Source organism: Prionailurus bengalensis, chromosome A3 (genome assembly GCF_016509475.1).
Source record: "Prionailurus bengalensis isolate Pbe53 chromosome A3, Fcat_Pben_1.1_paternal_pri, whole genome shotgun sequence".
Taxonomy (NCBI): Eukaryota; Metazoa; Chordata; class Mammalia; order Carnivora; family Felidae; genus Prionailurus; species Prionailurus bengalensis.
Genome location: NC_057354.1, coordinates 480,407 through 502,243, shown reverse-complemented (window position 1 = coordinate 502,243; position 21,837 = coordinate 480,407). Strand labels below are relative to the sequence as shown.

Here is a 21,837-nt window from a genome sequence, read left to right as displayed (position 1 = left end):
GGGGCTGCTCTCCCGCCCTTGAGGGTGGGTCTCAGGAATGCCTTGACATTACTTAGAACAGGGTTAGGGGAAACCAGCCGGGGCGCAGCTGCTCCAGATGGCAGGCGGTGAATTCCCACGTCGTTGCCCGCAGGAAGTAGAAAGACATCTGAAAGGCTTGGACACGGTTGAAGACTGTTCGCCCAGTCAACAGGGCTGCGCTGTCCCTGGATCTCAAGGTTGGGTCCCCATGGCTCTTCCATGGGGTCTGCTCGTGGTCTTGAGCGGAGGGCTGCCTGCCTGCGCCAGGTGCTTGTTTCTTCTAATCGTTAAAGTATACCTTCTCTTTATAGAAAATAAGGAAAGTGAAGTATTAAGACAATACCTTTTTTCAAAAGTTGAATTTAATTTAAAAAACCACAAGGGGCTCCTGGGTGGTTCAATTGGTTAAGTGTCCAACTCTTGGTTTTGGCTCAAGTCGTGATCTCATGACTTGTGGCTTGTGGGATCGAAACCCAAGTCAGGCTCTGGGCTGACAGTGTGGAACCTGCTTGGAACGCTCTCTCCCTCCCTCTCCCTGCCCCTCCTCCCCACAGGTTCTCTCTCTCAGAATAAATAAATACACTTTTAAAAAAGGAAACCACTGGGGCACCTGGGTAGCTCAGTCAGTTAAGCGTCCGACTTTGGCTCAGGTCATGATCCCACGCTTCGTGAGTTTGAGCCCCACGTCGGGCTCTGTGCTGACAGCTCAGAGCTTGGAGCCTGCTTCAGATTCTGTCTCCCTCTCCCTCTGCCCCTCCCCTGCTTGCACTCTGTCTCTCTCTCGGTCTCTGAAAAATAAATAAATATTTAAAAACAAAAAAAAAGGAACCCACAAAACTTCATTATTTCCTTCTCCCCTTAACTGTTCTCTCGTATTTGGCCTTCCACAACTTTTCTGTTTGCCAGTACCTTCCTGATGCATTTCCCAGTATCACGGACACTAAGTGAAATAAGGTCCTTTCATTTACAGTTTGTGTTTTAGTTATAAGACTGTTCCGGTTGAACATGGAACTTTCAAGAGTGTGCGTTGCCTGGGAGTGCCGGGGTGGCTCAGTCAGTAAGCATCCGACTTCGGCTCAGGTCACGATCTCGCAGTTTGTGAGTTCGAGCCCCTGTGTCGGGCTCTGTGCTGACAGCTCAGGGCCTGGAGCCTGCTTCTGATTCTGTGTCTCTCTCTTTCTGACCCTCCCCTGCTCGTGTTCTCTGTTCTCTCTCTCTCTCTCTCTCTCTCTCTCTCTCAAAAAAAATAAACATTAAAAAAAAAAAAGTGCCTGTTGCCTGGCAATGTTTACTTTCTAACCAGAACATGAACTTTTGAAATGTGTGTAAAGTGGTGTACAAATTTAAATTTAATCGTTTTTATGTTTGGAAAGCATCTATTTCATCTTCTGACTCAAAATATATACCAATTTGAGTAATAGTCGTGGCAGCTCCTTTTTTTTCTTAAAGGGACAGTATTTTTAGGGTTTGTGGTTACAATCTGTGTTAAGAGTAGCCAGTAGACCTGGTGGAAAGGGTGGGGTGTGATGGTGTCCAAATGAGAGTCTGTTTGTAAGATAGGCAGCCTGTTCTAGATGATTGGAGAGCTTTATGTTCCGTTTTGATTTTCTTATGTAATTTGCTTTGGGAACAAATAGCCTTAATTACAACAGCCGCTTTTCTAAACACAGGTGAAATTGACATACAGCGAAATGCATAGATGTTAGTAAATTTCAGGGAGTTTTGGTGTATATATACAATTGTGAAATCACTACCCCAATTAAGTTATAGAGTATCTCTGTCATCCTAGAAGGTTCCTTTTACTGTCCATAATCACTTTCCTGGTTTATATCACAACAGATTGTTTTTCATATTCTTAATTTTTTTGTAAATGAAATCATTTTGTATCTAGCTTGTCTTACATAATATGTGTGAGTTGTTTTTTTTTTTAATGTTTATTTTTGAGAGAGTGCGTGAGCTGGGGAGGGGCAGAGAGAGGGGGAGACAGGGTCTGAGGTGGGCCCTGTGCTGACAGCAGAGAGCCGACAGGGGGCTCAACTCACCAACTGTGAGATCATGACCTGCACCGGTTGGATGCTTAACCAACTGAGCCACCCAAGCGCCCTGAGGTTTATCTATTTTATTGCTTGTGTCAGTATATGACCCTTTTTTATTGATGAGTCACGTCCCTATAGAATAGTCCTTTGTTGCTGGCCATTTGTGTTCACTCTTCTTAAAGCTAACGTAACAGTTCACATGTGTTGGAGGAACTCGGATGTCAGGCAGGTGCAACCCTCTGTCCTCCTCCTTTCCCAGATGGACCCTGTGTGTGAGGATGTCACAGACTTTATAAACTGTGAAAGTCAGGATTGATGTTTTTTCGCTTTCACCTTTCATATATATATATACTTTTTAATTTTTTTTTTTATTCTTTATTTACTTTTGAGAGACAGCGAGACAGAGTGCGAGCGGGGGAGGGGCAGAGAGAGAGGGAGACACAGAGTCCGAAGCAGGCTCCAGGCTCCGAGCCGACCGCACAGAGCCCGATGCGGGGCCCGAACCCATGAACCTCAAGATCCCAACCTGAGGCCGAAGTCGGACGCTTAACCGACACAGCCACCCAGGCGCCCCTCATATATATTTGTAAAAAACAGAAAGGAGGGGTGCCTGGGTGACTCAGTCGGTTAAGCGTCCGACTTCGGCTCAGGTCACGAGAGCCCCACATTCGGCTGTGCACTAACAGCACACAGCCTGCTTGGGACTCTCGCTCTCCCTCCCTGCCCCTCCTCCACTTTCTGTGCACACTTTCACTCTCTGTCTCAAAGTAAATAATCTTTTACCTAGATACTTACCAAAGGCTCCATTCCTTCCTGAAAGTGCTAGTTTCTGATACCATTTCCCTTTGGCCTAAGTAACTCTTTGGCATTTATTGTAAGTTAAGTCTTTCTCTTGGTTTCTTTCCTTCTTTGTGTTTCCGAAAATGTCTTTATTTCACCTTTGTTTTGGAGGGATGTTTTTTGCTGCAGATAGAATTCTGGTTGGATGGGTTTTCTATTTTAGCCCTTTAAAGGTGTGCTCACTGCCTCCTGGTTCCCATTACTTCTGATGAGAAGCACGTAATTCAGATGATTGTTCCTATGTAATATGTCCATTTCCTCAGTTTACAAGATTTTCTCCCGATCCTTTAGCCTGCAGCACTGTGAGTATAATGTGCCTCGGCAGGATCTTCTTCATATTAATTTTATACCCCGCAGCCAGAATAATCTTAAAACATAAGCTGTTTTTGTTGCCTGTTCCCATAAACTGTATTACTGGGGACCTGTGTTCACTGATTTCGAGTGTCCTGCTTCACTGAACTCACTCCCCACTCTCAGATTGTATTTCCTGTTTATCATAGTATTCCCAATGCCTGGCATGTGGAAGGACTCAGTAAATGTTTTTCAGATAAGTGATCATGGAGAATGATGAATGCTGTGTTTTGTGAGTGAAGTTACAGGCATTGGAGCCCAGCGGGGCTCGTGGCAGGGTCGTTATCCATCTGGTCTGGTGCTGCCCCCCCTCATGCCGCCACACCTTACCATCGTAGTCATAGAGAGGCAGGTGGGGCGCCTTGTTCAAGAACACTTGTGTGTCTGATGCACTCAGCAGACCTTCCTCTTAGCGTTGGAGAAACATGTGCAAAGCGGGGGATCTTGTTTCTGTGTTCTTTGGTGTGAAGTATCGTAAGGGTAGTTAGTTGTTCCGTGTTACATGATAACTTAAATTTAATTAAAATTCCAGTTGGAAAAAACCCATAAAATATGTTGCGGATACACGGTTGGAGGGTCATGCATGGGCTGCCGAGGTCTCCAGTCGAAGGTTGTTTGAAGAACCTCTGGCCACCCACGTGTCGAGTGCCCTGGATGTGCCAGGCGGTGTTAGGGAGCCTGGGAGACCCGACTGCGAAGTGTCAGGGCACAGTCCTCCCACGGGTCCTCCTCAGATACAGCAGCCGCTGCATTTCTTTGCAGTAAGTGGCATTTGTTTTCTGATTTTTGGATTTGTCTTCTGGTTTAAGTTTTCCCATTTGTTGTGTAGCACCTTTACAGTTTCATTGCCAGAGAAAAACCGTAAATAAATCATTAATGAAGTAAGAAGAATGAACGGACAAGGGACAGCTTTGATCTTTCTTGGATGGTTTCTGTTAAAAATGCCTTTGCCTCTCACATGGCTTTTCCAGCCATTTTTACGTGGACAAGAGGGTGCCCTTGCTGCTGTCTGGCCCTCCAGTTGCTTTATGTTGCAGCCAACTTCTTTGAATTCTTCCATATTGATTGAAAATGCATATTCGAAACATTTCTTCTTTTTTTTTTTTTTTTAATGTTTATTTATTTCTGAGACAGAGACAGAGCATGAGCGGAGGAGGGGCAGAGAGAGAGGGAGACACAGGATCCAAAGCAGGCTCCAGGCTGAGTTGTCAGCACAGAGCCCGACGTGGGGCTCAAACTCACAGACCGTGAGATCATGACCTGAGCCAAAGTCAGATGCTCAACCAACTGAGCCACCCAGGTGGCCGTCACCTTCTTTTAAAAATTTTTTTTAAATATTTATTTTTGGGAGAGACAGAGAGAGACAGAGCACGAGCAGTGGAGGGGCAGAGAGAGAGGAAGACAGAATCTGAAGCAAGCTCCAGGCTCTGAGCTGTCAGCACAGAGCCTGATGTGGGGCTTGAACTCACAGACCGTGAGATCATGACCTGAGCCGAAGTCGGGCACTCAACCGACTGAGCTACCCAGGCGCCCCTCAAAACATTTCTTCTTTAAGTCACCTAAGTTTGTACCTCTATCTTTGTTTTGTATTTGTGCACAGTTACTTTTGAGGACTGAAAAAGGTGTGACAGTAACTAAACCTACACTTGTCCACAGTATATAAACATAAGGGGCCATCTGCAGGACCTAATTTCCCTTAAATAAGTCACAAGAGACCCATTATGTGACTTCGAAAGCAGGGCTTGCACCTGCTTCTGTAATTAAATCAGGTTTTATTGGAGCACCCCTGTGCCCATTCTTTCACACAGTGTGCTTTCCGGCTTCAAAGGCAGAGCTAAAAACTGGGGAGCCAGTGATGGAGACTGGCCCACAAGACCGAAATGTTTACTATCTTGCCTTAAAAAAAGCTGGCCGATGCCTGCTCCAAGGCGAGTAACCCTTGGAAGACCAACACCAAAGTAAAGCTAGGGTAGGGTCTGTGCAGACTGTCCCGCAGCCAGCCCACCCCTTGCCGATGCGGGCACTTGGCTTCGACACAGTTATGTTAGGTCAGAGCTGCTGGCCATACCATTATGACATAAAGGAGGTTAGTTTCCAACTCTCGTTTGTGATGCCAGAAAACTGCCAGGGGCTTGAAATTGGATCAGGAGGGGGTCCACGTGAGGATGTTTGCTGGTTCCTGGGGTCAGCTAGACCCTGGGTGACTGAACCCCTTGTCTGGGTGCCTTCCATCAGCTGTGGCCAAAACAGACAGACTTGCCCACAAAAGAACAGCTTTCTCTTTCTGCAGTACTGCTTGTTGGAGACTTCCTGGTTGCAAGAGGGAAGTTTAGCCCATGGGGATGAGCCCCAGACCCCTGGTTACAGGGGCATCACTGGCCGGGTAGGCTGGGCTTCTCAGTACCCCTGACAGCCCAGCACACCGAGCATGCTAAGTAAAGCTGTCCTGGAGGCGACTCACTAAAAAAGCACCTTCTGGGAAGGGCAGTCATGTATCCAGAAGCGCTTTAAAAAAAATTTTGTAATGTGTGTTTATTTGTGTGAGAGAGAGAGACAGAATGTGAGCAGGGAAGGGGCAGAGAGAGAGGCAGACACAGAATCTGAAGCAGGCTCCAGGCCCTGAACTGTCAACACAGAGCCCAACACGGGACTCGAACTCATGAGCTGTGAGATCATGACCTGAGCCGAAGTCGGATGCTCAACCGACTGAGCCACCCAGGCACCCCATGTTTATTCATTTTGAAAGACAGAGAGAGACAGAGCACAAGCAGGGGTGGGGCAGAGAGAGAGGGGGACACAGAATCCGAAGCAGGCTCCAGGCTCTGAGCTGTCAGCACAGAGCCCGACGCGGGGCTCGAACTCACAAGCCATGAGATCGTGACCTGAGCCGAAGTCAGACGCTCAACCGATTGAGCCCCCAGGTGCCCCCGGATGCACTTTTAGAAGAGGTCTTGCGGCAGGTGATGTTCTGAGAAGGACAACTTAGTAGATTTTATAAAAGTGATAACTTTATAACGGTATTAAAAGTTCAAACAATACAGAAGAGCATAATGATTTAAAAAAATCAAGCCATGGTATAGAAGTGGATGAATGTTGGGCACCTGGGCAGCTCAGTTGGTTGAGTGTCCACCCAACTCGATTTTGGCTCAGGTCATGATCCCAACGTTTGTGGGATTGAGCCCCGCATTGGGCTCTGCGTTGACAGTGTGGAGCCTGCTTGGGATTCTCTCTCTGCCCCTCCCCCACTTGTGCTTGCTCTCCTAAAACACGTAAAGAAGGGGCGCCTGGGTGGCTCATTCGGTTGAGTGTCCGACTTTGGCTCGGGTCATGGTCTCATGGTTCACAAGTTCGGGCCCCACGTCAGGCTCTGTGCTGACATCTCGGGGCCTGGAGCCTGCTTCGGATTCTGTGTCTCCCTCTCTCTCTGCCCGTCCCCCGCTTGTGCTCTCTCTCTCTCTCTATCAAAAATAAATAAAGTAAAAATGTAAAAAAAAAAAAAAACCCATAAATAAATGTTAAAAAAAAAAAAAAGATACGGGTGAATGTTACACAGCCAAGAAAATGTCTGTTAACCTCTGGTTCCTAGTTTTCCCCAAAACAATCAGATACTTAACCTTCTAAAGATGTTTGCATGTCTTTTACATAAAAGCATTGTTGCACTTTTCCTTGAATTTGACATAGAAAAATCAAGGTGGTGCTGATGAAATTAGCATCCCTCGGTGCAGGCAAACCCCACCCTTGTCTGCACGCCCCTCCCCCCACGTGTCGCCTGTGTCCTTGTAGGTTTGCGATGTTTGTATGCATCAGATTTGTTCGCACAGCTCCCAGTGCTCTTTAGTCTTGTTCTAGGATTTCCGTGGGTTCAACACCTGCCCACAGACCCGTTACCCCTGGTTTCCATTTTTGACTGCTGCCTTTTGGTTTGTGTTTTCACTGGCTGGGTTTTCAACAGATCATTTTTTCTAGAAGCTTCTTGTTCCAGAAGTTCTCATGTCCATGTGAACATTAGTCTGTGCCTCTGTCTGTGGAGAGCTTGCCTGATCATAACATTATTGGGTCAGGAGTGTTCAGATAGTTGTCCCGCTAACATTCTGATGCCGTATATTACAGATTTGTGCTACTCCAATTATGAGGGAGAAAGCTGCCAGTCACAAATGACTCAGGATGCTTAATAACTTAGTTTTTAGGGGCACGTGGGTGGCTCAGTCAGTTGAGTGTCTGACTCTTGATTTCAGCTCAGGTCGTGATGTCACAAGCGGTGGGATTGAGTCCAGTGTTGACAGAGCAGAGCCTGCTTGGGATTCTCTTTGCCCTTCCCCCGCTTGCTCATGTATGCACGTGCCTTCATGGGGGGGGGGGGGGGGAGTTTGGATGTAGTTACTGGCAACCCACTGAAATTAGGAAAATTAATTTTAGATTATTTTATTGATCTTTCTTAAGACGGTTCTGTCTGAGACTAGGAAATTTTGACATTCAGTGCAGTAATATTAGTGATATCTGGCATACATACTGAGTTTTAAATAATACTGAGTTTTAAATCATAATTTAAAATGTGAAAGTTTCACAGGGTACTCTCTTCCATCAGATTAAGTAGCTGACTGCTTCTAGATGTTGTAGGCATACGAGCCTATGTCCTGTGGAGGGCTTGGTTCCAGATAAACTGCAGTAAAGCAAGTATCACAATAGAGCCCAGTCAAATGAATGTTTTGGTTTCCCAGTGCGTATAAACGTTCCATTTACGTTAAACCATCGGCTGGGGAGTGTGCAGTAGCGTTATGTGTAAAAAAAAAAAACCACAAGCCTCAATTTTAAAATACCTTATTGCTAAAAAATGCTAACCATCATCTGAGCATTTGAGTCAGAATCACTGATCAGAGGTCACTGCAACAAATACAGTAACAATAAAAGGTTTGAAATATTGCACGAGTTATCAAAATGTGACACAGAAACAAAATGAGCTAGTGCTGTTGGAAAGGAGACTTGCTTGATACAAGGTTGCCAAAAACCTTCAATGTGTTTAAAAGAAAAGTACAGTGTGAAAGAGGTATGCCCAGAGCTATTTTTAGAGAGTAGACAGAAACTGTTACTTAATGGGGTTTAGAGGCCAACTACTTAATAGGCGTTGAGTACCTGAGAATAAAAACCAAGGAAGTTACTTACGGGGCAATAGTTGGATTTGACAGTGCTGTGGTACTTCTGACGTGGCCTAACGAGGCAAGACAGTACTGGCTCGGACTTGGATGCTGAGAGTATGCTGCTCCATCAGCATCAATAAAGACCCCTGCTCCTGGCGGATCTCTTGGCTCCTTGCTAACCTAGTCTGGTGAGGTCTACAGGTGAGAGAACTGCAGTGATTTGCCTGAGGTCACACAGCCAGAAACTTTCAGAGCTGGGCTTAGAACCCTCACATCCTGATTCCAGAACCCATGATCTCTCTCTTGGCAGTGAGACTTGTTTTATTTTCCGCCCTTAGCAGCACACATCATCCCTTGGGCCTAGGGGCGAGGTGGTTTAACTGGTGTCCATAGGCCAGGGCCTGGTGCCCTTGGTTTGGGTTCAGATCCTGACTTCACCTGTCTGTACTTCTGTCTCCACATCTGTGATACCACTGCCACAGAGCCTGCCTGGTGAGGGGAGGGGAAGCCTGACCCCTGGGGGCTGCCACGCTCCAGGAACCCAGCCCGGTGGGTGCTCAAGGCGGCCACTGGAGGGAGTCGAGGAACCTGGCACATTGGGGCCGTCCACCCCTGCACCCCCCTCCTGTCTGTTGTGAGCGTTAACCTTTGCATTAGGTGTGGTAATTAGGTGCCCACAGGAGGGTGGGGGGTGTGGGAGCTGCTCTTGTGTCTCCTGCTGTCACTTCTCCTGCCACAGGCCCAGATGACACCACTCTCCTGTCCCAGGTTCCTCATTCTGTTCAAGTGTGTCCTCCCCAGACAGTTCCATGTAGAAGGCAGGAGCAGTACTTTTCCCAGACTCTTACATTGATGTATTCTTTTTTTTTTTTTTTTAAAGTTTATTTATTTTTGAGACAGAGAGAGACAGAGCATGAACAGGGGAGGGGCAGAGAGAGAGGGAGACACAGAATCGAAAGCAGGCTCCAGGCTCTGAGCCGTCAGCCCAGAGCCCGACGCGGGGCTCGAACTCACGGACCGCGAGATCGTGACCTGAGCCGAAGTCGGACGCTTAACCGACTGCGCCACCCAGGCGCCCCTGATGTATTCTTTATTATTTTTTTAAATGTGTGTTTATTTTTGAGAGAGAACATTTATTTATTTATTTTAAGTTTACTTATTTTTAGAGACATCACAAGTGGGGAGGGGCAGAGAGAGGGAGAGAGAGAATCCCAAGCAGGCTCCACACTGTCAGTGCAGAGCCCGATGTGGGGCTCGAACTCACGAAACCATGAGATCGTGACCTGAGCTGAAACCAAGAGTCGGAGTTTTGACTGAGCCACCCAGGTTGCCCCACACATACAGACTATTAAATCAGTATTGAGTTTAAAAATTATGTCCATCCTTTATTTTTCAGATGGTTGATCTCAGGCCAGGGTTGCAGGTGTTTAATGGCACTGGGAGCTGCCTAGACCCGTCTTACTGCTATCACAGAGGCAGAGTCGGGAGATTGGAAAGCTCCCCCCCTTTTTTTTAAAATGTTAGATATTTTCTTTAATTTTTTTAAACGTTTATTTTTGAGAGAGACAGAGCGCAAGTGGGGGAGGGGCAGAGAGAGAGGAAGACACAGAACCCGAAGCAGCCTCCAGGCTCTGAGCTGTCAGCACACAGCCCGACTCAGGACTCGAACCCACGAACCGCGAGATCATGACCTGAGCCGGTCGGACACTTGACCGACAGAGCCGCTCAGGCGCCCCAACACTTTGCCTGGTTTTTACCAGTGGTGATATTTTGCCAAAATATGAGTGTTTTGTTTTGTTTTAATTTTTAAATGTTTTATTTGCTTTTGTGAGAGAAAGTGGGGGAGGGATAGAGAGAGGAGACACAGAATCCGAAACAGGCTCCAGGCTCTGAGCTGTCAGCACAGATTCCGACATGGGGCTCAGACCCACAGACTGTAAGATCATGACCCGAGTCGAAGGACACTCAACCAATGGAGCCACCCAGGTGCCCCTCCAAGCTGTAGTTTTAGATCATTACCAGGATACTGATGTTGATACGATCTACCGATCCTACTCAGATTTCCCCATCTTTACTTTTACTCATTTGTGTGCATGGTGACCTCTGTTCAGTGGTTTCGCCTGCATAGGTTTGTGTTTGCGCCCCTAGACTCAAAATACTGGAGGTCTCAGTGCCACTGGCCATCCCCGCGTTGGCCTTCGTACTCACACTCACCTCCCATCCTTGACCCCTCGGCACCCACCCATCTGCCTTCCATTTCTGGCGTCGTATCATTTCAAAAATGTTCTGTAGGTACAGTCATACACTGTGTAGCCTTTTGGGATGGGCTTTGTGTGTTCAGTGGCATTCCCGGGAGGCTCATCCAGCTTCTCACAGCAGTTACTTTGTTTTCGTTTGCCAAGTAGTATTTATTACGTGGTGTATTCACCACCCAGTTTTTTAAGCATTCAGTTGAAGGACATCTGGACTAATTCTGGTTTGGGGCTGTTAGGAGTAAAACTGCTCTGAATGTTGTGTGTAGGTTTTTATGTGAACAGTGTTTCCTTTTATTTTGCATAAATCAGCCAGGAGCAGACCTGCTGGGTCCTGTGGCAAGTGTGTGCCAGGTAATTTTCCAGTGTTTCCTGGAGTCCTTGTAAGCGACCTCTCGCTCTGCCTCTGTGTTCACGCAACCTCGCGTACTTTGCATTTACCAGGGTTTCATATGAGGGACTCCTACGTCGTCTGTTAGGTCTCACCCCTTTCACTCAGCAACATGCTTAAAGGGTGGTTGTGGCTCATTCCCTTCGTGCTGAGCAGTAGTCCACTCTACGGACAGACCCCTTTCTGTTGATCCATTCACCTGTCAATGGACATTGGGTTGTTTCCAAATGTTGGCTGTCAGGAATAAGGCTGCTGTGACCATTGGTGTGCAAGTCTTTGTGTAGACCTGCGTTTTCATCTTGCATGTGTCAGACCGTACCAGCAGTGGAGTGGCTGGGTCGTATGATAAGTGTGTGTTTGACTTCTTAAGGCACTACCAAGCTGTTTTCTGAAGGGGTTGTGGCGTTTTACGTCTTCAGCAGAGTTCATGTTACTTCACATCCTTGCCAACTTACTTGATACGGCTCATCTTTTTTTTTTTTTAATGCTTATTTATTTATTTAAAAAAAATTTTTTTTATTTTTGAAGGAGAGAGAGAGACAGAGCATGAGTGGGGAGGAGCAGAAAGAGAGGGAGACACAGAATCCGAAGCAGGCTCCAGGCTCTGAGCTGTCAGCACAGAGCCTGACCCGGGGTTCAAACTCACGAACCGTGAAATCATGACCTGAGCCGAAGTCAGACACTTAACTGACTGAGCCACCCAGGAGCCCCTTAAATGTTTGTTTATTTTTGAGAGAGAGAGAGAGAGAGAGAGAGAGTGCAGGTGGAGGAGAGGCAGAGAGGGGGTGGGGACAGAAGATCCCAAGCGGGGTCTGCACTGACAGCAGAGGGACTGGGGCTCGAACTCAGGAACTAACTGTAAGATCACGGACCTGAGATGAAGTAAGACGCTAACCGACTGAGCCACCCAGGTGCCCCGATACGGCTCATCTTTTTCATACAAGCTGTTCTAGTAGAAATGTAGTAGTATCTCATTTTATTTTGCATTTCTGAATGACAGCGACGAACATCTTTTCATGTGCTGTTGACCATCTGTATGTCAGTGTTATGCCCTTTGCTTTTCCATACAAATTTTTAAATAGGTTTCTCAATTTCTATCAAATGAGCCTGCTAGGATTAGAGTTAAGATTGTATTGTATCTGTAGATCAATTTGGAGAGGATTGGCATCTTAACAGTATTGACTCTTCTGATGCATGAACATTATAAATCTGTATTTTTTAAAATCTTTGGTTTCTCTAGGCAATGTGTGATTTTCAACATAAGGGTCCTGTATGTCTTCTGTTAAATCTGACTCCTAAAAAAATTTAGCGTTTTGGATGCTGTTGTAAATGAAACGTGAACGTAATAATATTTTCCAATTGCTTACTGCTCTCAAAAGTATGGTTGTTTTATTTAAAAAAAATTTTTTTTAACGTTTTATTTATTTTTGAGACAGAATGAACGGGGGAGGGGCAGAGAGAGAGGGAGACACAGAATCGGAAGCAGGCTCCAGGCTCTGAGCCATCAGCCCAGAGCCGGACGCGGGGCTCGAACTCACAGACCGCGAGATCGTGACCTGAGCTGAAGTCGGCCGCTTAACCGACTGAGCCACCCCGGCGCCCCAAAAGTATGGTTGTTTTAAATATCATATTAGTATCCTGTGATCTTGCTAACTTCACTTCTCAGTTGTTGGTTGGTTGGTTGGTTGGTTTTCTGTTTGTTTTTGTTTGTTTTTTGTGGATTCCTTAGGATTTTCTATATAAACAACCAAGTCATCTGTGAATAGGGACAGTTTTAGGTCTTTTTCTTTTTTCTTTTTTTCCTGTTGCAGTGTTCAGGGTCCTATGACAATGTTGAATAGAATTGGTGAGAGCAGGCGTCCTTGTCACGTTCTGGTCTTAAGGGGAAACCTTCAGTATTTCACTCCTAAGCATATCAGCTGTAGGCTTTTGGTCAGATGTCCTTTATCAGACTGAGAAAGTTTCCTTCTATTCCCAATATCTCCTGAGAATTTTTAAAATCATAAATTGGTATTGAACTTTGCCATATGCTTTGATTGAATCTCTTGAGATGATCATGTGGTTTGTCTCATTTACTCTATAGTGTAGTGGATTACATTGGTTTCTTTGGAAAGTTAAATCAGGCTTGCATTCTTGGGATAATTTCTACTTGATTAGATTCTATTTGCTAATACTCTGTTAAGGATTTTTGCGTCTGTGTTTATGAGGGATTTTTTGGTAATGTCTTTGTGAGGTCATGCTGGTTAAGACACGTAAAGAGCAGATCCTTCTTCCCCTGTTTTTGAAAAAGTTTATCTAAGATTAATGTCATTTCTTCCTTGAATATTTGTTAGAAAACTCATCAGGGCCTGGAATTTTGTTTGTGGGAAGGTTTTCTCTTACCGATTCAATTTTGTTAATGTTTTTAGGACTACTCAGATTTTTCTGTTTTATCCTGTGTTAATTTTAGTAAATTATATTTTTCAAGGTACTTGTCCATTTCATCTAATTATTGGCATAAAGTTGTCTATAATCTTATCATCTTTTTTGTGCCTGTAGGGTCTGTAGTGATGACCCCTCTTTTTTTCCTTCCTCATGTTACTGATTTCTGTTCTTTTTTTTGTCTGGCCAGTTGTTTATTAATTTTATTGTTTTCAAAGAGCTAACTTTCGTCTTTGCTAAATTTTTCTATCACTTATCTGTTTTTTACTTTGTTGGTTTCTGCTCTTTAATATTTCCTTCCTTCCATTTCCCTTGGGTCTGCTCTGCTTGCTTCCAGCGTTATAAGCCTGAATCTTAGGTTTTGGCTCACATGTTACATTTTATTATTTAGTTCAAAATATGTTCTATTATTATGATTTCTTTGAGCTGCATGTTAGTTTAGAAGTGTGTTGGGTGATGTTAAATACTTGAGGTTTTCTCAGAGGTCTTAGTGTTGAATTTCTAACTTAATTCTGCTAAGCTCGGGGAGCATACTTTGCATGATTTAAATTTATTGAAATTTGTTTTAGAGCCCAGCATGTGGTATATTGGTGATTTTTTTTTTCTTTTCTGTGTGTTTATAGATGTTGAGGGTCACATAAGTGTCATTGAGGTGTTGGTGGTCGGTAGTGTTCTTCAGGTCATCTATTTATACTTTGTTGTTGTTTGTTCTGTCTGTGTCTGAGAGAGGAGTGCTGAGATTTTTATAGCAGTGGGTTGTCTCTTTCTCCTTTTAATTCTGTCAGTACTTGTTTGATGTATTTTGACACTCTGTTGTTTTTAACATTTATTTATTTTGAGAGAGAAGACGTGTGCATGCAAGTTGGGGAGAGGGAGAGAGAATCCCAAGCAGACTCCACACTGTTAGCACAGAGCCTGACGTGGGGCTCAGTCTCATGAACTATGAGATCATGACCTGAGCTGAAGTCAGATGCTTAACTGACTGAGCCACCCAAGAGTCCCATTGTGTTTTATCCATTCTGACAATCTCTCCCTTTTTTTTTTTTTTTTTAATTTTTAAATTTACTTCCAAGTTAGTAGCATATGGTGTAATAATGATTTCAGGAGTAGAATTTAGTGATTCATCACTTACATATAACACCCAGTGCTCATCCCAACAAGTGTCCTCCCTAATGCCCCTTGCCCATTTAGCCCATCCCCCCCCACAACCCCCTCCAGCAACGCTCAGTTTATTCTCCATATTTAAGAGTCTCTTACGGTTTTTTTCCCTCCCTGTTTTTATATTATTTTTCCTTCCCTTGTGTTCATCTGTTGTGTTTCTTAAATTCCAAATTCTACTTGAGTGAAGTCATATGATATTTGTCTTCTCTAATTTTGCTTATTAGCATAATATACTCTAGTTCCATCCACGTTGTTGCAAACGGCAAGATTTCATTCTTTTTGATCTCTGAGTAATATCCCACTGTATGTATATACCACATTTTCTTTATCCATTCATCAGTCAGTGGACATTTAGGCTATTTCCATACTTTGGCTATTGTCAATAGTGCTGCTATAAACATTGGGGTGCTTGTGCCCCTTCAAAACAAGCATAGCTGTATCCCTTAGATAAATATCTAGTAGTGCAGTTGCTGGGTCGTAGGGTCGTTCTGTTTTTAATTTTTTTTTTTTTAATTTCTTTTTCAATGTTTATTTATTTTTGGGACAGAGAGAGACAGAGCATGAACGGGGGAGGGGCAGAGAGAGAGGGAGACACAGAATCAGAAACAGGCTCCAGGCTCTGAGCCATCAGCCCAGAGCCCGACGCGGGGCTCGAACTCCCGGACCGCGAGATCGTGACCTGGCTGAAGTCGGACGCTTAACCGACTGCGCCACCCAGGCGCCCCTGTTTTTAATTTTTTGAGGAACCTACACACTGTTTTCCAGAATGGCTGCATCAGTTTGCATTCCCACCAGCAGTGCAAGAGGGTTCCTCTTTATCTACATCCTCACCAACATCTGTTGTTGTCTGAGTTGTTAATGTTAACCATTCTGACCAGTGTGAGGGGGTATCTCAGTGTGGTTTTGATTTGTATTTCCTGGATGATGAGTGATTGAGCATTTTTTCATGTGTCGGCCGTCTGGATGTCTTCTTTGGAGAAGTGTCTATTCATGTCTTTTGCCCCTTTCTTCACTGGATTATTTGTGTTTTGGGTGTTGAGTTTGATACGTTCTTTATAGATTTTAGATACTAACCCTTTATCTGATATGTCGTTTGCAAAAATCTCCCATTCTGTCGGTTGCCATTTAGTTTTGCTGATTGTTTCCTTTGCTGTGCAGAAGCTTTTTATCTTGATGAGGTCCCAGTAGTTCATTTTTGCTTTTGTTTCCCTTGCCTCGGAGACGTGTTGAGTAAGAAGTTGCTGCGACCAAGGTCAAAGAGGTTTTTGCCTCTTTTCTCCTCTAGGGTTTTGATGGCTTCCTGTCTTACATTTAGGTCCTTCATCCACTTTGAGTTTATTTTTGTGTCTCGTGTAAGGAAGCGGTCCAGGTTCATTCTTCTGCATGTCACTGTCCAGTTTTCCCAGCACCACTTGCTGAAGAGACTTGTCTTTATTCCATGGGATATTCTTTCCTGCTTTGTCAAAGATCAGTTGACCATACGTTTGTGGGTCCATTTCTGGGTTCTCTGTTCTGTTCCATTGATCTGAATGTCTGTTTTTATGCCACTACCATACCGTGTTGTTGATTACAGCTTTGTAACACATCTTCAAGTCGGGGATTGTGATACCTCCAGCTTTGGTTTTCTTTTTCAGGATTGCTTTGGCTGTTCGGAGACTTTTCTGGTTCCATACAAATTTTAGGATTGTTTGTTCTAGGTTTGTGAAGAATGCTGGTGTTATTTTGATAGGGATTGAGACAATCTTTTTTTTTTCTTTAATTTTTTAAAAGGTGTATTCATTTCTGAGAGAGACAGACAGAGTGGGAGTAGGGGAGGGGCAGAAAGGGAGACAGAATCCGAAGCAGACTCCAGGCTCTGTGGGGACAGCTCATGGGGCTTGAACCCGTGAACCATGAGATCATGACCTGAGCCAAAGTTGGACATTTAAGCGACTGAGCCACCCAGGTGCCTCGAGACAGTCTCTTCTTTTTATTGGAGTTCTTAGTCTAAAGAGTTCATTTTCCTTTTCCTTTTTTTTTTTTTTTTTTAATGTTTATTTGTTATTGAGAGAGAGAGAGACAGAGCATGAGCAGGGGAGGGGCAGAGAGAGGAGGAGACACAGAATCCGAGGCAGGCTCCAGAGCGGCTCCGAGCTGTCAGCACAGAGCCCATCGCGGGGCTCGAACCACAAAATGCGAGATCATGACCTGAGCCGAAGTCGGACGCTTAACTGAGCCGCCCAGTTGCCCCATTTCCCTTTTTCTTTTAGCCTTTATAGCTATACTTTGCATTTCTTTATTAGAGGTTGCTCTGGAGATTACAATAAACACATGTGATTGTGCACAGTCTCTGTGGTGTGGCCGTGTTCTCGCCTTCACAGGCACAATCACCAACTTTAACTTTGCCTCTGGCCCCACTCCCCACACCCCTTTATGTCATAGGTGGATGTGTTGTGTCTGTGGACCTCCTGGCCCCCACTAGCGGTGTCATGATGTTTCGCTTAGAACAGTCATCTGGAATAGAGTGTGTCGGCAGTGTGCTTGGAAATCCTATACTTCTTGATGTTTTCTTCGCATTTTTCTTATAGGTTAGCCTACCATGGCAGACCAGAGACAGCGCTCACTCTCTACCTCTGGGGAATCACTCTACCATGTTCTGGGGCTGGACAAGAATGCAACCTCAGACGACATTAAAAAGTCCTATCGGTGAGAGGCCACACGCGGGGAGGGCCTCGTACCTCGTGGGGTTTGACTTGCATTTACCGAAACCAGTGTTTGTCCCTGGCTGAGCTGACCCCGTGTCAAGCTGGCGATGGTTCCACCACACCTTGTAGCCTACAGCTCTCAACTGATATTTTCTCGGCAACGACAAAATAACACTTTGTGGGTGATACAGACGGTCTGCCCTGGAGCAGCCAGGTCCAGAGGGAAGCAGGTCTGAGCCTGCTCCGTAGCCGGGGCTTTAGAATGCTCAATGATTTGCTCTTCTCCGCGCAGTGACAGTAGTCCCCTCCCAGTGGAACTTACGCACAGCTGCACGGAGTAGGCCATAGGAGGCAAACCCCCCACGAGTCCGCACCCTCAGCTAGTTGTCTCTTGTGTTCCTCACGTGTGTGATTCGTGAGCACGGAAAGCAGGCCCACGTTGTGCTCGCCTCGCTTGCAGTCACTTCGTGGGGCAGCTGAGCAGTTAGCCTGCTGGGACACTAGAGGTCGGCAGTGGGTTTGCCTTGGAGCTGTTGGAAGAGCCCTCCCTCCCCCGCCCCCCTTGCAGGCTGTGCCTGCGGCCACTCCCCCAGGGTTAGCCTCACCCCAGGACCCTCTTCTCTGGGGCCGGGTCAGGGTCAGGGCCGGGCAGTTTGCAGAGATTTCTCCGGATCTGACAGTCTGGAACTCTGGAGAGGTGGAAAGTGCCGCGGTGATGCATGAATGTGTCCTCCACGGGGCCCTGTGATGGGTGTGTGTGAAATAAGGGACAAAGAAATGGTTTTGATTTGCAGAAAACTTGCCTTGAAATACCACCCTGACAAGAACCCCGATAACCCGGAGGCGGCAGACAAGTTCAAGGAGATCAACAACGCCCACGCCATCCTGACGGACGCCACAAAAAGAAACATCTACGACAAGTACGGGTCGCTGGGGCTCTACGTGGCCGAGCAGTTTGGAGAGGAGAACGTGAACACCTACTTTGTGCTCTCCAGCTGGTGGGCCAAGGTGAGCGGAATGGGCGGGGGGCGGGGGGTCCGGGCGCACACAGTCAGACCGTTCGGTCCAGGGGCTCTGCTCAGGGGCCCCGGTTCCCGGGTGTGGGGCAGCCTTTCTCCCCGTCCCGTGTGGACGCGGCCGGCTCGCTTGCCTGTGTGCAACGGGCCGAGAGCGCACCGAGCGAGCCCGACACCGAGCGGACGTCCTCTGACGAGTAAGTTCCTACAGAGACAGGCTTCGCAAGGGAGCTTTTCCAGCGCGTTTTGGACGGATGTTTTTGTCGTCGTGGGGGAGGACGTGTTTGAAATCTGACTTGAGAAACGTTTGACATTTTGTCCGGTGGTTCTGTTTTGAACACTTGTCCTTTTCCTCACTTGACTCACAACCCGTGTCCCATGAAGGCCCGAGGGTGTGACGGCCCCGGCCACCAGGCGCCGTGGTGCTGGCCAGTCAGCCCCGTAGCCCCTCCCTGTGGGCCCCCTTTCCAGAAGCTTACAGAGCTCCGTCTCTCGGTGTCCCTGCTCCTCGGGCCCTGAAGGGCCGCGGAGGGCGTCTGGGCCCGACACGCCCCCGGAGCGGCCTCGGGCTGGCCGCGGGGCGGGGGTCCCGGAGGCCGCGTGGCCAGCGCCCCTGTCGTCCACCCGCGCAGGCGCTGTTTGTCGTGTGCGGCCTCCTCACCTGCTGCTACTGCTGCTGCTGCCTCTGCTGCTGCTTCAACTGCTGCTGCGGGAGGTGCAAGCCCAGGGCGCCCGCGGGCGAGGACGCCGGCTTCTACGTGTCCCCCGAGGACCTGGAGGCACAGCTGCAGTCGGACGAGCGGGGTGAGTGCCCGCCGAGGGCCGCTGAGCGGGGCGGGCCGGGCCGGGCCGGGCCCTGAGCCGTGTCGACCTGTCTTGTCAAACAGGAGGGCACTGACACGGTGCCGCAGTGTTTGTGGTGGTCGCTGGGACTGTTGAGGTGTGAACGTGGACACTTGAGGTAAAAGCAGACGCAGAGGGCTGTCCCCACCCGCGATCTGAAGCGGCCGAAGTTCCACGGGACCCAGCAGGTGGGGAGGGACCGAGGGCTGGCGGTGACCTGAGGCGACGGAGGAAGGTTGCGTTGGGTGGAGGTGCGCAGGTAGCCTCTCCCCTCCGACCTGTGACCCTGGTGGAGCGGCCAGGCGACGGAGCTTTGTCACGAGGACGGTGTCGTTGGGGGTCACACGTGCACTCGGGAGGCCCGGTGGCGAGGCTCCGCCCTCACACGATGAACACGCACGTGCTTGCTTTTCAGAGGCCGCAGACACGCCGATTGTCATACAGCCAGCGTCCGCCACAGAGACCACCCAGCTCACGGCCGACTCCCACCCCAGCTACCACACCGACGGGTTCAACTAAGTTCCGGAGCCGCTGTGATAGAGGATAGCCCAGCACCCGGCCACTTCACCCTTAGAATCATGAACTGTAGCCGCAGAGATGGGGAGGGGGCTGCCCTGGCCACGGAGGAGGGGCAGCCGCCAGCCCGCCGGGGCCCTTCCCACCTCTGTGCCCGCCCGCCCGTCGCCCCCCAACACGTGAAGTGCGTCGCATGCAGTATTTAAAGCAGTGTAGCTACGGTCCTCTTCTGTTCTCTCCTTTTTTAATAGCATGTCTGGGGCCACGTTCCGTGTGTGTCTGTGTTGTGGGCGCGCCGCCGTGTGGCCGCGTGAACCAGACGCCGAAGCAGTCTCGGGGCTCACGAGTGGCCGCACCGGCCGTGGCTGCTGCGTAGGGTCTCCCAGCCGGGCAGGCTGGGGCCAGAAGGGTGGCTCCTTCCCCTGTGTTGGTGGCGGCCAGAGGCGGGTTCTGGCCGGCAGCAGCTGTGAGGTCCAGTCCCTGTCCCGGCTCGCCAGCCGTGTGGTCACAGCCAGAGCCTCTGGACGCGTTTGTTGCCTGGGAGGAGCTGGGCACGTCCTCCCTCCGCCCAGCGCTGGTGGCCTGTTCGTGCTGTGGGTTTGTGCGGGGCCGTTTGCCTTGGTGGCTTGGCCTCGTGGCTGGGTTTTCCTTTGGGTGAGTTTGTCGTGGAACGTGTCGCAGGCTCTGCCAACCCCAAGATCGCGTTTTCTGCCCGGATGCGGCCCGGGTCTCCGTGGCACGCGGTCCCTGGCCAGGCTGCGGGACGTGGTTCTTCCGCACTCCCACTCTCGTGCCCCGGCCACATTCCAGCCACCTGCCCTCCCCTCGGGTCACCCTCCACATTCCTTCAGGCCCGCCCGGGCCTCCTGGTGGGCCTTTCTGGGCCTGGAAGAACCACAAGTGGTGGTGGCGAGCCAGTTTGTTGTCAGAGGGGCTGACCGTCCAGGTCCAGGTTGCTGGCGGAGCAGGGCCGAGCGGCTCTGGGAAGCACAGTGGTGAGCACAGCCCTCTTCTCTGCGCTTCCCAGAGCTCCTGCCCTCCTTCCTTCGCCCGTTCCCTTCGGCCGCCGTTGATGGTTCAGGCGGCGCTAGAGACGTCAGGTTCCCAGAGGAGGCGGCACCTGGACCGAAGGTGCGCCTGGTGCCCTTGGCTGGTGAGCCAGCAGCCGGACTGTGGGATGGATCCTCCTCTCACCGCTGTGTTGAGCGGCACCTTTTGTGGAGCTGGAAGTCAGTCTTGTCTGTGCCCCGGAACTCGTGGGTGACGCCCCTGCCGCGGGGACTGAGGAGACGTGGGTTACGATGTGCCCGTGCCGGCCCAGAGTTGAGAGTTGCCCCACACCCCCAGCGCCACCGGATGTGCTGTGGCTCCCTGCTGGGCCTGCACTGGCCGGTGGAGACCCACGGGGCCCACGTGGGCTTGGCTGCTGCGGAGTGCGTCCTGGATTTGCAGATGAAGAACGAGGACGACGCCGGCTCAGACGTACCAGGTCGTGCTCCTGACGCCCGCGGCCTCCACCCCCTCGCGCCCGCGGAGCCCTCGCTTGTCTGCCACCGGGGCCTTGAGGAGAGCAGGTTCTTGTTGTTGGCCAGGAAGTGGCCGGAGGGATAGCAGTGTGAGGACAGAATGCGGACGCGCTCGGAGAGCAGCCGTGTGAGGGCGGAGCCAGCACCAGGCCCCTGGGCAGGTGTGTGATCCCATTTTGTTGTTTTTTTGTCCATTAAAATGATTGTGAAGACGTCCAACGAGAGAGAAAGTATGCACTGTGATTTTAAATTAGAAATCATTCGCTAAAATCTGACCTCGTGAAAGGCTAAGAAATTCATTGCCGGCTCTGGGACCAGGGAGGAGGTAAGACCACAGAGCTGTTCTCTGCCAGTCCCAACACGGCAGCGAGATGGAGCCTGAGAGGCAGGCTGTGGTCGGCCTTTGTGACGTTCTGGAAATACCTTTGGGAGCTGTTTTTCCCCCAGAATGGCCAAGAACTAACTTCAAAGCCTGGACTTAAGGTAGAAAGCCTCCCCCTCTGCTGCTGGGACCTGCAGGGGACCATGCACCTCTGTGCTCAAAAAAAACCCTGGGGCCACTGCATGCGTCTGGGGAGCCCCTCGCCAAGTGTCCTCCAGCCACAGGACGGGACACTGTCCTGGGGGCCGGGGTGGGTGGGTGT

The 21,837-nt window shown here is 48.8% G+C and overlaps 1 protein-coding gene across 3 annotated transcripts in view; it reads left to right on the top strand.

The window, feature by feature from the left end:
* The window catches only part of DNAJC5 (DnaJ heat shock protein family (Hsp40) member C5), a 36,548-nt gene extending 15,136 nt beyond the window's left edge, over positions 1 to 21,412 (top strand). The window contains exons 1-6 of one of the 3 annotated variants that reach the window (XR_006292842.1): positions 10,948 to 10,989; positions 17,176 to 17,293; positions 18,087 to 18,300; positions 18,941 to 19,112; positions 19,196 to 19,269; positions 19,567 to 19,730. Coding sequence is in view for 2 of the 3 variants with exons in the window: in XM_043553398.1 (XP_043409333.1) it covers positions 17,187 to 17,293; positions 18,087 to 18,300; positions 18,941 to 19,112; positions 19,567 to 19,670 (597 nt within the window). In the remaining variant the exon portion in view is untranslated. Of the gene's footprint in view, positions 1 to 10,946; positions 10,990 to 17,175; positions 17,294 to 18,086; positions 18,301 to 18,940; positions 19,113 to 19,195; positions 19,270 to 19,566 lie in introns of those variants that run through there. The other 2 variants (XM_043553399.1, XM_043553398.1) reach the window with 2 other exon arrangements.
* Positions 21,413 to 21,837: the final 425 nt, after the last annotated feature.